Genomic DNA, 14,610 nt, shown 5'->3' on the forward strand with positions numbered 1-14,610 from the left:
CCTAGAAAGGCAGGAACCTAGGAAGAAACCTAGAGAGGAACCAGGCTCTGAGGGGTGGCCAGTCCTCTTCTGGCTGTGCTGGGAGGAGATTATAAGAGTACATGGCCATTAAAGCCAGATCATTCTTCAAGATTTGTTTGACCAACAGGGTCAAATAATAATCACTGTGGTTATAGTGGGTGCAACACGTCAGCACCTCAGGAGTAAATGTCATTTGGCACCACCACCTTTTCATAGCCGAGCATTCAGAGGTCAAGACAGCAGGTGTTGTAGAGAGAGATAAGGAGAGGGAGAGAGAGAGAGAGAGAGGGGCGAAACAGCAGGTTCGGGACAAGGTCGCACGTCCGGTGAACAGGTCAGAGTTCCAGATCCGCAGGCAGACCAGTAGACACTGGATCAGCAGCATGACAAGGTATCACGTCCGGTGGAGCAAAAAAGGATCGAAAGAAGGGGAGCGCTGCTCTCGGATCAGTTTTCTCAATTAAAATCTTTCCTCAACATTATAATTAGTTCACAATACTGACCATGGATCAGCTTCTAGAAAGATATTAATTAATTATTAAATTGAGGTAGTTTATTCTAATGCTTACACAATAAAAATGCACTAAATCACAGATTTGGCACATCATTGGGCACATGTTAGGCTACACATCATGAAATATATTGAGACAAATTACAGACAGTAGCCTACAAGTAGCAAAATAAAACTAAATATATTGAACATGGAATATATTCCAATATGATTGAAATAGGCCTATAGCCTACTGTTTATATTGTAATGCAGTCATCTCGGTTTTCATTTGTAGCAAATTTGTATACGTCCCTTGTTTGTATGAATTGCAAAGACATTGGACACTTTGTATTTGTAGTCAACTTTGTTCTGAATTTATCTGCGGTCACAAAGAGACGGATAAACCATGTGATTCTATGTTTAGCGGAGATCTTCTGTGTATAAAGTGACGCGAGAGGGCAAAAAAGCATCTAACGACGCACTTGGCTGTTCTACAAGTGGTCTGAGGCAGGTGTTAGAATATGAGCGTTTTCAAGTGCTCACCGTTAATAACGATTGTTTTGGGAAACAGCTCAGAGATTTAACAATGCTCCTACGAAGGTTCTAACGATTAACTTAGCCTTAAGATGCTTTTGGAAAACCGGACCCTGGATAAAAAACATCTGCTAAATGACTAAAATATCAAATGTAAATGTTTTACATACAGATCTCATATTACTGTATTGAATTATTATTTTACAATATTTAAATATTGATGTCACAAGTGTATCATTTGTACAGTTCTTTATTAAAAATGTAGTTATTTGTTACATTTAACTGTGTAAAATCTAGCATTACTACTTCTCTGAGAGTTAATTAGATATATAGCATTTTGCAAAAAAAACATTTGTCTCTCTGAAATGAAGCCATTAAGTGATTGATTTTAATCAAACACATGCCTGTCATTGATCAACACCATGCCATGATTAGCTAGTGAAAAAACACAACCATTTATTTGATCATTTCTTTAAAAAATAGAAGCTAATTTACGAACATTTCTGAAAATGGATATATAGCATTTTGGAATGAAACTCTTCTCATGTTTCCCCATCTGAGCTCAGAGTAGATGAGAGATGTAATGTTTGTCTCTGTTGTGTTGAAGCCCAATCAAGCAGGAGAGACCAGCCTCCCCTGTACCCAGCTGTGTGTCCATGAAGAGTGACCAGTCTATGGTTGACCCTCTAAAGTTTAGAGAGGGAGACTTTTCTAGTGAACAAAGGTAAGAAGAACTCATGGGTCATGGTCAATGAGTTAAACAACACTGTCTCTAGTCATTTCTCCTCTCCCATTTTCCCATTTCTTTTTGTTGTTTTCATAATCCATAGGCTAATCCTTTTTTCCATTTTCATAGTCCTAAAACAATATTAAACCAACACTACATTCCCTCTGTGTGTGTGTGTGTGTGGTAAATGTAAATGTAAATGTGTGTGTGTGTGTGTGTGTGTGTGTTTGTGTGTGTGTGTGTGTGTGTGTGTGTGTGTGTGTGTGTGTGTGTGTGTGTGTGTGTGTGTGTGTGTGTGTGTGTGTGTGTGTGTGTGTGTGTGTGTGTGCGTGTGTGTGTCTGTGTGTTTGTGTGTGTGTGTGTGTGTGTGTGTGTTAGTGTGAGTGTACTCCCTGGATGAGGAAATGTAATCTCATGTTTTGTCTACAGAAACCAACAGAAGAGATCAGAGTCAGAGATTCTCAGTGGTCAGTCTTCCCAGAGTCATCAAACAGACCTGGACTCCATATTCAGTGTATGTGGTCCTGTTATGTACATTTGTTTTTGTTTACCTCAAGTAAAGTTGATCTGTCAATCATTCATTAATGTGTTAATGAGAAAGCATTTAGTCTCTTGCTTAACTTATTTACTTGATTTATTTCAGTTGCTTGAAGAGAATATTATGACATTGGTGAAGAACGAGCTGAAGATGTTCAAGAGGATTCTTAGTCCAGAACTCCCAGAAGGCTTTGAGAGTCAGAAGCAGGATAAGGAAGTGGTAGATGCTGAAGATGAGAAGCAGGAGAGCAGTGCCAGAGAGGGGGCTCTGAAGATCACACTGCACGTCTTGAGGAAAATGAACCAGAAGGAGCTTGCTGACACACTGGAGAAAAGTAAGAGCTGTCTGCCTCATGTTGAATGCTGTTTTAGAACATATAAAAGCTGTAGCTAAAGTACAGCTAAAGTAGCTGTGTAACTCAGTGATATTGTAGCAGCCTTAACACAACACCTAGTGACCTCATCGAGTAGCAGAAGGGATGTGTTGTGGTGATTAATTTAGACACAGAGAGAGAGAGAGAGAGAGAGAGAGAGAGAGAGAGAGAGAGAGAGAGAGAGAGAGAGAGAGAGAGAGAGAGAGAGAGAATACCAATAATAATATAATCAGTCACACCAGTCTGTAATGCATTATGAAAACATTTACAGATTTATACAGACAGTTAAGAGAATAAATTATTATAATTTAAACTTTATAACACAGTTTTACAAAACTGTAGGCATTAAATGAATATCCTCTGTGTTATTTCTTCATTCAGATGAGCTTGCTGTGATTTGCCAACGTGAACTCAAATCTAATCTAAAGAAGAAGTTTCAATGTGTATTTGAGGGGATCGCTAAACAAGGAAACCCTACACTTCTCAATAAGATCTACACAGAGCTCTATATCACAGAGGGTGGAACAGGAGAGGTCAATAATGAACATGAGCTGAGAGAGATTGAGACAACAACCAGGAAACAAGCAAGAACAGAGACTGCAATCAAATGTAACGACATCTTCAAACCCTTAACTGGACAAGACAAACTTATCAGAACTGTGCTGACAAAGGGAGTCGCTGGCATTGGAAAAACAGTCTCTGTGCAGAAGTTCATTCTGGACTGGGCTGAAGGAAAAGCAAATCAGGATGTCCAATTTGTATTTTCATTCCCTTTTCGGGAGCTGAATTTGATGAACGGGGATGAACACACTTTGATTAAACTTCTCAATCACTTCTCAATGGAAACCAAAGAATCAAGAATCTCCAACTACGACAAGTACAAAGTTCTGTTCATCTTTGATGGTCTGGATGAGTGCCGACTGCCCCTAGACTTCCAGAAGAACAAGATTTGTTGTGACGTCACAGAGTCAACCTCAGTGGATGTTCTGCTGACAAATCTCATCAAGGGAAATCTGCTTCCCTCTGCTCTCCTCTGGATAACTACCCGACCTGCAGCAGCCAATAAGATCCCTTCAGTGTGTGTTGACCAGGTGACAGAGGTACGAGGGTTCAATGACCCACAGAAGGAGGAGTACTTCAGGAAGAGATTCAGTGATGAGGACCTGGCCAGCAGAATCATCTCACACATAAAGACATCAAGGAGCCTCCACATCATGTGCCACATTCCAGTCTTCTGTTGGATTTCTGCAACAGTCCTTGAAAACATGTTGAGTACAGACAAGAGAGAAGAGATGCCCAAGACTCTGACTGAGATGTACACACATCTTGTGGTGTTTCATATCAAACAGAAGAATGAAAAGTATCTTGGGAAAGAAGAGACAGGTCCACACTGGAATAAAGAGATCATTCTGTCACTGGGAAAACTGGCTTTTCAACAGCTTGTGAATGGCAATCTGATTTTCTATGAAGAAGACCTGAAAGAGGCTGGCATTGATGTCAATGAAGCCTCAGTTTACTCAGGATTGTGCACACAGATCTTTAAAGAGGAATGTGGGCTGTACCAGGACAAGGTGTACTGCTTCGTGCATCTGAGCATTCAGGAGTTTCTGGCTGCTGTATATGTGTTCCTCTCATTCATCAACAACAATGACAATCTAATGGCCGATCCGCAAGTTACTGAAGTTACTGTCTACATGAGTGCTGTGGATAAAGCCTTACAAAGTGAGACAGGAAACCTGGACCTGTTCCTCCGCTTCCTTCTGGGCCTCTCACTGGAGTCCAATCAGAAGCACTTACGAGGTCTACTGACAAAGACAAGAAGCAGCTCACAGAGCCATGAAGAAACAGTCAAGTACATCAAGGAGAAGATCAGGGAGAATCCCTCTCCAGAGAGGTGCATCAATCTGTTCCACTGTCTGAATGAACTGAATGACCATTCTCTAGTGGAGGAGATCCAAAGCTACCTGAGATCAGGAAGTCTCTCAGAAGCCAACCTGTCACCTGCACAGTGGTCAGCTCTGGTCTTTGTGTTGCTGACTTCAGAAAAGGAGCTGGATGTGTTTGACCTGAAGAAATACTCCAGATCAGAGGAAGGTCTTCTGAGGCTGCTGCCAGTGGTCAAAGCCTCCAGAGCTGCTCTGTGAGTACATAAAATGACATTTAAGTACTAATCATCAGGAAGAAATATTACGTTTAGAGAAAATATATATTATAATATGTATATAATATATATTGAAAAACATATTGAATCAATGCATTGATGTTCACATTAGTAGAACAATATGACCATACAATTCTAGGAGACGGAATATGAATCTATATGTTGTTTAAGAGAATAAACCACATGCTCTACACTACTGTTGTTCAATTAACAGTGTGTTTGTGAAATCATGATGATCTCTTTGTCAGGCTGTCAGGCTGTGGAGTCACAGAGAAAGGCTGTGCGTGTCTGGTCTCAGCTCTGAAGTCAAACCCCTCACACCTGAGAGAGCTGGACCTGAGTAACAATGACCTGAAGGATTCAGGAGTGAAGCTTCTCTCTGCTGTCCTGGGGAATCCCCACTGTAAACTGGAGACTCTGAGGTCAGTATTCCTGTATTTTTATTTTTATTTCTTAAGGATCCCCATTAGCTGCTGGAAAGGCAGCAGCTACTCTTCCTGGGGTCCTGCAACATTAAGGCAGTTATATATAATTTTAAATATTACATGATATTATATTTCATAACACTTTACCCAATTCATTTAGTGTTTTCCCTCAGGCTACTACTCCACTATCACATATGTACAATACAACATCCATGTGTACGTGTGTGTAGAGTGAGTGTCTATATGTATATTCCACAGGGTGTATTTTTATCTGTTTTAAAAATCTGATTCTACTGCTTGCATCAGTTACCTGATGTGGAATAGAGTTCCATGTAGTCATGGCTCTATGTAGTACTGTGCGCCTCCCATAGTCTGTTCTGGACTTGTGGACTGTGAAGAGACCTCTGGTGGCATGTCTTGTGGGGTATGCATGGGTGCAAGTATTCCAAACAGACAGCTCGGTACATTCAGCTCATCGACACCTCTCACAAAAACAAGCAGTGACTAAGTCAAGCTCTCTTCAACTCTGAGCCAGGAGAGACTGACATGCATGTCATCACTGTTAGCTCTCCGTGTGCTTTTAAGGGCCAGCCATGCTGCCCTGTTCTGAGCCAACTGCAATTTTCCCAAGTCCCTCTTTGTGGCACCTGACCACACTACTGAACAGTAGTCTAGATGCGGTAAAACTAGGGCCGGTAGGACCTGCCTTGTTGATAGTGTTGTTAAGAAGGCAGAGCAGCGCTTAATTATGGATATACTTTTCCCCATTTTAGCTGCTGTTGTATCAATATGTTTTGACCATGACAGTTTACAATCCAGGGTTACTCCAAGCAGTTTAGTCATCTCAACTTGCTCAATTTCCACATTATTCATTACGAGATGTAGCTGAGGTTTAGGGTTTAGTGAATGATTTGACCCAAATACAATGCTTTTAATTTTGGAAATATTCAGGACTAACTTATTCCTTGCCACCCATTCCGAAACTAACGCTAACTCTTTGTTAAGTGTTGCAGTTATTTCAGTTGATGTAGTAGCTGACGTGTCATCTGCATACATAGACACACTGGCTTTACTCAAAGCCACTGGCATGTCGTTAGTAAAGATGGAAAAAAGCAAGGGGCCTAGACAGCTGCCCTGGGGAATTCCTGATTCTTCCTGGATTTTGTTTGAGAGGCTTCCATTAAAGAACACCCTCTGTGTTCTGTTAGACAAGTAACTATTTATCCACATTATAGCAGGGGGTGTAAAGCCATAACACATACGTTTTTCCAGCAGCAGACTATGATCGATAATGTCAAAAGCCGCACTGAAGTCTAACAAAACAGCCCCCACAATCTTTTGATCATCAATTTCTCTCAGCCAATCATCAGTCATATGTGTAAGTGCTGTGCTTGTTGAATGTCCTTCTCTATAAGAATGCTGAAAGTTTGTTGTCAATTTGTTTACAGTAAAATAGCATTGTATCTGGTCAAACAGAGTGGCACAGCAGTCTAAGGCACTGCATCTCAGTGCTTGAGGCATCACTAGAGACCCCCTGGTTTGATTCCAGGCTGTATCACAACTGGCCGTGATTGGGAGTCCCATAGGGCGGCGCACATTTGCCCAGTGTTGTCCAGGTTTGGCCGTCATTGTAAATAAGAATTTGTTCTTAACTGACTTGCCTAGTTAAATAAAGGTTAAAAATAAAAATAAAATCCCAATAGTTTACTAAGGGTTGGTAACAGGCTAATTGGTCAGCTGTTTGAGCCAGTAAAGGGGGCTTTACTATTCTTAGGTAGTTGGTGAACCAGTGATAACTGTTCACCAGATCCACATGTGTTTACCAGGCACACATAGTCCACACCATATGTGTTTGGACAGTGAAGCTTACAGTTTTACATTTGGTGCTATGCTCCAGCAATTTGGATTTGAGATAGAATGTTTCATATTAGGTGACAGAACAGAATGTCGCCTTTTATTTCAAGGTAATGGTGAGAGGTTAGCATATTTTGTTGTAGCCTCTGTAACTTTCTCATTCATTATTATTCATGATTCATTCATGATCTTTCTCAATCATGGCATCATCAGGATTACTTTAGTAGTGTTTAGAAACATGTTATCTACTCACTCAGAAAGAAAACACCTCAACGCCACAGAATAGCAGTGTGGTTTTAATATGATTTTAATCTTTACAGGCTGTCAGGCTGTCTAGTCACAAAGGAAGGCTGTGCTTCTCTGGTCTCAGCTCTGAAGTCAAACCCCTCACACCTGAGAGAGCTGGATCTGAGTAACAATGACCTGAAGAATTCAGGAGTGAAGCTGCTCTCTGCTGGACTGGGGAATCCCCACTGTATACTGGAGACTCTGAGGTCAGTATTCCTGTATCACACAGTGAACACACACACACTGGACACACACACTACACACACACAATGGACACACCCACACTGGACACACACATACACACACACTGGACACACACACACTGGACACACACACACTGGACACACACACACACACGGATTAATTTAGTAGTGTTTAGAAACATGTTATCTACTGTTAATAATGATACATTAATTAATTTATATACAGTACCAGTCAAAAGTTTGGACACACCTACTCATTCAAGGGTTTTTCTTAATTTGTACTATTTAAATTATATTTTATATAAGAGTGTGCAAAGCTGTCATCAACGCAAAGGGTGGCTATTTGAAGAATCTTAAATATATAATATATTTTCATTTGTTTGACACTTTTATGGTTACTACATGATTCCATATGTGTTATTTCATAGTTATGATGTCTTCACTATTATTATACAATGTAAAACTTTTTTTTTTTTACTAAATAGTTAAATGAGTAGGTGTGTTCAAATGTTTTACTGGTAGTGTATATATACATATATGAATAGATATGTCAGGTTTCAGGACTGTGATGTATCTGAAAATGTTGAAATATATATTTTCACCACCAAAAGAATAGCAGTGTGATTTTAATATGATTTTACTCTTTGTCAGGCTGTCACGCTGTCTAGTCAAAGAGGAAGGCTGTGCTTCTCTGGTCTCAGCTCTGAAGTCAAACCCCTCACACCTGAGAGAGCTGGACCTGAGTAACAATGACCTGAAGGATTCAGGAGTGAAGCTGCTCTCTGCTGGACTGGGGAATCGCCACTGTAAACTGGAGACTCTGAGGTCAGTATTCCTGTAGTTGGTCAACAAGTGATAACTGTTCACTAGATCCACATGTGTTTACCAGGCACACATAGTCCACACCATATGTGTTTGGACAGTGAAGCTTACAGTTTTAAATTTGGTGCTATGCTCCATCATTTTGGATTTGAGATATAATGTTTCATATTAGGTGAAAGTATTTAATGTCATATTTTATTTGAGGGTATTTTCATACATATCTGTGTTACTGTTTAGAAATGAAAGCACTTTATGTTTCTAGTTCTCCCATTTGAAAAGGTCTTAATAATTTGGACAAGTTCACTTACAGTGGGGAAAAAAGTATTTAGTCAGCCACCAATTGTGCAAGTTCTCCCACAAAAAAAATGAGAGAGGCCTGTAATTTTCATCATAGGTACACGTCAATTATGACAGACAAAATGAGAATAAAAAAAATCCAGATAATCACATTGTAGGATTTTTAATGAATTTATTTGCAAATTATGGTGGAAAATAACAAAAGTTTCTCAATACTTTGTTATATACCCTTTGTTGGCAATGACACAGGTCAAACGTTTTCTGTAAGTCTTCACAAGGTTTTCACACACTGTTGCTGGTATTTTGGCCCATTCCTCCATGCAGATCTCCTCTAGAGCAGTGATGTTTTGGGGCTGTCGCTGGGCAACACGGACTTTCAACTCCCTCCAAAGATTTTCTATGGGGTTGAGATCTGGAGACTGGCTAGGCCACTCCAGGACCTTGAAATGCTTCTTACGAAGCCACTCCTTCGTTGCCCGGGCGGTGTGTTTGGGATTATTGTCATGCTGAAAGACCCAGACACGTTTCATCTTCAATGCCCTTTCTGATTGAAGGAGGTTTTCGCTCAAAATCTCACGATACATGGCCCCATTCATTTTTTCCTTTACACGGATCAGTCGTCCTGGTCCCTTTGCAGAAAAACAGCCCCAAAGCATGATGTTTCCACCCCCATGCTTCACAGTAGGTATGGTGTTCTTTGGATGCAACTCAGCATTCTTTGTCCTCCAAACACGACGAGTTGAGTTTTTACCAAAAAGTTATATTTTGGTTTCATCTGACCATATGACATTCTCCCAATCCTCTTCTGGATCATCCATATGCACTCTAGCAAACTTCAGACGGGCCTGGACATGTACTGGCTTAAGCAGGGGGACACGTCTGGCACTGCAGGATTTGAGTCCCTGGTGGCATAGTGTGTTACTGATGGTAGGCTTTGTTACTTTGGTCCCAGCTCTCTGCAGGTCATTCACTAGGTCCCCCCGTGTGGTTCTGTGATTTTTGCTCACCGTTCTTGTGATCATTTTGACCCCACGGGGTGAGATCTTGCGTGGAGCCCCAGATCGAGGGAGATTATCAGTGGTCTTGCATGTCTTCCATTTCCTAATAATTGCTCCCACAGTTGATTTCTTCAAACCAAGCTGCTTACCTATTGCAGATTCAGTCTTCCCAGCCTGGTGCAGGTCTACAATTTTGTTTCTGGTGTCCTTTGACAGCTCTTTGGTCTTGGCCATAGTGGAGTTTGGAGTGTGACTGTTTGAGGTTGTGGACAGGTGTCTTTTATACTGATAACAAGTTCAAACAGTTGCCATTAATACAGGTAATGAGTAGAGGACAGAGGAGCCTCTTAAAGAAGAAGTTACAGGTCTGTGAGAGCCAGAAATCTTGCTTGTTTGTAGGTGACCAAATACTTATTTTCCACCATAATTTTCAAATAAATTCATAAAAAATCCTACAATGTGATTTTCTGGATTTTTTTTTCTCAATTTGTCTGTCATAGTTGACGTGTACCTATGATGAAAATTACAGGCCTCTCTCATCTTTTTAAGTGGGAGAACTTACACAATTGGTGGCTGACTAAATACGTTTTTCCCCCACTGTATATTGTATTAAAGTAGTCATAAGTTCAGTATTTGGTCCCATATTCCTTACCTGCAGTGATTACATCAAGCTTGTGAACCTACAAACTTGTTGACTGCATTTGCAGTTTGTCTTGGTTGTGTTTTGGATGATGTTTTTCCAAATAGAAACTGAATGGTGAATAATGTCCTGTCATTTTGGAGTCACTTCACTTGTATTGTCAGTAAGAATAGAAGATGTTTCTGAACACTTCTACATTCATGTGGATGCTACTATGATTATGAATAATCATGAATGAATCGTGAATGATGATGAATGAGAAAGTTACAGAGGAACAAGGATCATACCCCCTCTGTTATTGGTAATGGTGAGAGGTTAGCATGTTTTGTTGTAGCCTCTGTAACTTTCTCACTCATTATTATTCATGATTCATCCATGATTTTTCTTCATCATGGCATAATCAGGATTAATTTAGTAGTGTTTAGAAACATGTTATCTACTCACTTCGGTTACTATCGGGCAAAACATAACCCAAAACACAACCAAAACAAACTGCAAATGCAACCAACGAGTTTGGGACCAAATACTGAACTTTTGACTACTTTAATACACTATAAGTGAATTGGTCAGAATACGTATGACTTCTGCAAATGGGGGGACTAGATACATAAAGTGCTTTCATTTCCAAACGGTGAAACAGATATGTATTAAAATATCCTCAAATTAAAGGTGACATTATATACTGTCACCTCATATGAAACATTTGATCTCAAATCCAAAATGCTGGAGTATAGAGCCACATTTAAAATGTTAGCTTCACTGTCAAACTAGATATGGTGTGGGCTGTATACTCAATACAATCTAAATCTGATACCTCACTGTCTGTCTTTTGACTGATAATGCTTTTTAAACTGCTCTGGTCAGTCTACTCAAATATTTGTACTATATATGTTTCTATCTACAAGCAATATTATGATAATTTGTTATTGTTAATAATGATACATCCCTTTATAAATATATATGGCAGTTTTCAGGATGCTGATGTATCTGAAAATGTTGAAAAAATATACTGCCACTATTTTCACCACCAAAGAATAGCAGTGTGGTTTTAATATGATTTGAATCTTTGCAGGCTGTCAGGCTGTCTAGTCACAGAGGAAGGCTGTTCTTCTCTGGTCTCAGCTCTGAAGTCAAACCCCTCACACCTGAGAGAGCTGGACCTGAGCTACAATCACCCAGGAGACTCAGGTGTCAGACTGCTCTCTGCTGGACTGGAGGATCCACACTGCAGAATGGAGAAACTCAAGTATGTAGAGGGTTTATGTCAATGTTCATATCAGATATGTTGAAGTTATCAGGCTAGTTAAGACAAACATTCTGACCACCACTTGGACTAAGTTATATAAACACTATGTGTGTGTGTGTGTGTGTGTGTGTGTGTGTGCGTGTGTGTGTGTGCGTGTGTGTGCGTGTGTGTGTGTGTGTGTGTGTGTGAGTTCAGGTGTATCCCTCAATGACTGTCTGTTCTTCTGCTTACCGCTACAGTGTGGAATATGGTGGAGAGAACACAATGAAACCTGGACTTAGAAAATGTGAGTGTTGACTGCTGTGAAGAATATGACTAAGAATAAGTCTTAATTCAAGTGAAGTCAAAGTCAAAGACCACCATCATTACTTACTTGGTCATATTAAATATCAGCTGTAGTTCTACAGAAGCACAAATCAGGGACACCAAAGTTTACTAAGAGTTGCTTTGACAATGTGTGTGTGTGTGTGTGTGGCGTGTTCCTGTTACATTAGAAATGTGTGTGTGTGTGTGTGTGTGTGTCCAGTGTGTGTGTGTCCAGCGTGTGTGTGTCCTGTGTGTGTCCTGTGTGTGTGTGTCCAGCGTGTGTGTGTCCTGTGTGTGTCCTGTGTGTGTGTTCAGGATGTGTGTGTGTGTGTGTGTGTGTGTGTGTGTGTGTGTGGTGTTCAAGTTACGTTAGAAATGTGTGTGTGTGTGTATGTGTCCAGTGTGTGTGTTCAGGATGTGTGTGTGTGTGTGTGTGTGTAATTAATGGGAATTAGTGTGTTTTATATTACCATACAGTATAACATATGAGCATTGAACAAATCTCAAGTTACCTTAACTTCTCCTTTTGATACCTAGAAACATCTACATTAAATGAATTAGTGAAAAGTGAGTTAACATTCTAATGTGAATGATGATGATTTCTAATATTGTGTCTGGTTTCATCCATCAGATGTCTGTGATCTCACACTGGACCCAAACACAGTAAACAGACTCCTCTCTCTGTCTGAGGAGAACAGAAAGGTGACATGTATGAGAGAGAAGCAGCCATATCCTGATCACCCAGAGAGATTTGAGGACTGTAGACAGGTGCTGTGTAGAGAGGGTCTGACTGGACGCTGTTACTGGGAGGTAGAGAGGAGTGGGAGAGGGGTTGATATAGGAGTGACATATAAAGGAATCAGCAGGAGATGAGGGGGTGATGACTGTGTGATTGGATGGAATGACAAGTCCTGGAGTCTGATCTGCTCTGACAACAGTTACAGAGCCAGGCACAATAAGAAGTCCACTACCATAGACGTCCCCTCCTCCAGCTCCCACAGAATAGGAGTGTATCTGGACTGGCCAGCCGGCACTCTGTCCTTCTACAGAGTCTCCTCTGACACACTGACCCACCTGTACACATTCCACTCCACATTCACTGAGTCCCTCTATCCAGGGTTTTGGGTTCATGATGTTGACTCCTCAGTGTCCCTGTAAATAATAACCATGGTAACACTGACACACACACACACACTGGACACACACAAACACACACACTGGACACACACACACACACACACACACAAGTGCTTTGAGAGATTAGTCAAGGATCATATCACCTCTACCTTACCTGTCACCCTAGGCCCACTTCAATTTGCTTACCGCCCCAATAGATCCACAGACGATGCAATCGCCATCACACTGCACACTGCCGTATCCCATCTGGACAAGAGGAATACCTATGTAATAATGCTGTTCATTGACTATAGCTCAGCATTCAACACCATAGTACCCTCCAAGCTCATCATCAAGCTCGGGGCCCTGGGTCTGAACTCCGCCCTGTGAAACTGGGTCCTGGACTTCCTGACGGGCCGCCCCAGGTGGTGAAGGTAGGAAACATCTCCACTTCACTGATCCTCAACACCCCACAAGGGTGCGTGCTCAGCCCCCTCCTGTACTCCCTGTTCACCAATGACAGCGTGGCCAAGCACACCTCCAACTCAATCATCAAGTTTGCAGACAACACAACAGTAGTAGGCTTGACTACCAACAATGACTAGACAGCCTACAGGGAGGAGGTGAGGGCTCTGGGAGTGTGGTGCCAGGAAAATAACCTCTCACTCAACATCAACAAAACAAAGGAGATGATTGTGGACTCCAGGAAACCGCAGAGGGTGCATCCCCCTATCCACATCGACGGGACAGCAGTGGAGAAGGTGGAAAGTTTCAAGTTCCTCTGCGTACATATCACTGACAAACTGAAATGGTCCACCCACACAGACAGTGTGGTGAAGAAGGCTCAACATCGCCTCTTCAACCTCAGGAGGCTAAAGAAATTTGGCTTGGCACCTAAAACCCTCACAAACTTTTACAGATGCACAATTGTAGAGCATCCTGTCGGGATTGAGAGTATCCTACGGCAACTGCAACGCCCGCAACCGCAGGGCTCTCCAGAGGGTGGTGCGGTCTGCAAACTACCCGCCCTCCAAGATACCTAGAGCACCCGATGTCACAGGAAGGCCAAAAATATCATTAAAGACATCAACCACCTGAGCCACTGCCTGTTCACCCCGCTATCATCCAGAAGGGGAGGTCAGTACAGGTGCATTAAAGCTGGGACTGAGAGAATGAAAAACAGCTTCTATCTCAAGGCCATCAGAATGTTAAACAGCCATCACTAGCACATTAGAGGCTGCTGCTGCCTATTGAAATCACTGGCCACTTTAAGAAATGGAACACTAGTCACTTTAATAATGTTTACATATCTTGCACTACTCATCTTATATGTATATACTGCATTCTATTCTAAAATATTCTACTGTATCTTAGTCCATGCCGCTCTGTCATTGCTTGTCCATATATGTATATATTCTTAAATTCCATTCCTTACTAGATTTGTGTGTATTGGGTATATGTTGTGAAATTGTTAGATATTACTTGTTAGATATTACTGCACTGTCGGAGCTAGAAGCACAAGCATTTCGCTACACCCGCTATAACATCTGCTAAACACGTGTATGTGACAA

At 41.3% G+C, this 14,610-nt stretch overlaps 2 protein-coding genes and 1 pseudogene across 3 annotated transcripts in view; 2 read left to right on the forward strand and 1 right to left on the reverse strand.

Annotated features, from left to right (window-relative positions):
* Positions 1-14,610, reverse strand: part of LOC311140725 (NLR family CARD domain-containing protein 3-like) — a gene marked incomplete at its 3' end in the record, with an annotated part of 199,674 nt that overhangs the window by 118,261 nt on the left and 66,803 nt on the right. The gene's annotated exons all lie outside the window — the stretch shown is intronic.
* The window catches only part of LOC311098945 (NLR family CARD domain-containing protein 3-like), a gene marked incomplete at its 3' end in the record, with an annotated part of 44,430 nt that continues 32,138 nt past the window's right edge, over positions 2,319-14,610 (forward strand). The window contains exons 1-3 of the mRNA XM_084139500.1: positions 2,319-2,644; positions 3,065-4,823; positions 5,093-5,266. Coding sequence (XP_083995626.1) covers positions 2,365-2,644; positions 3,065-4,823; positions 5,093-5,266 — 2,213 coding nt within the window. The 5' untranslated portion in view covers positions 2,319-2,364. The remainder of the gene's footprint in view (positions 2,645-3,064; positions 4,824-5,092; positions 5,267-14,610) is intronic.
* Positions 5,945-13,240, forward strand: LOC311098951 (stonustoxin subunit beta-like; annotated as a pseudogene). The gene is made up of 4 exons (XR_014615241.1): positions 5,945-5,949; positions 11,444-11,617; positions 11,857-11,903; positions 12,555-13,240. The product of XR_014615241.1 is annotated as a stonustoxin subunit beta-like (transcript).

The sequence above is a fragment of the Coregonus lavaretus genome, assembly GCF_964263955.1.
Source record: "Coregonus lavaretus genome assembly, chromosome: 2".
Classification (NCBI taxonomy): Eukaryota; Metazoa; Chordata; class Actinopteri; order Salmoniformes; family Salmonidae; genus Coregonus; species Coregonus lavaretus.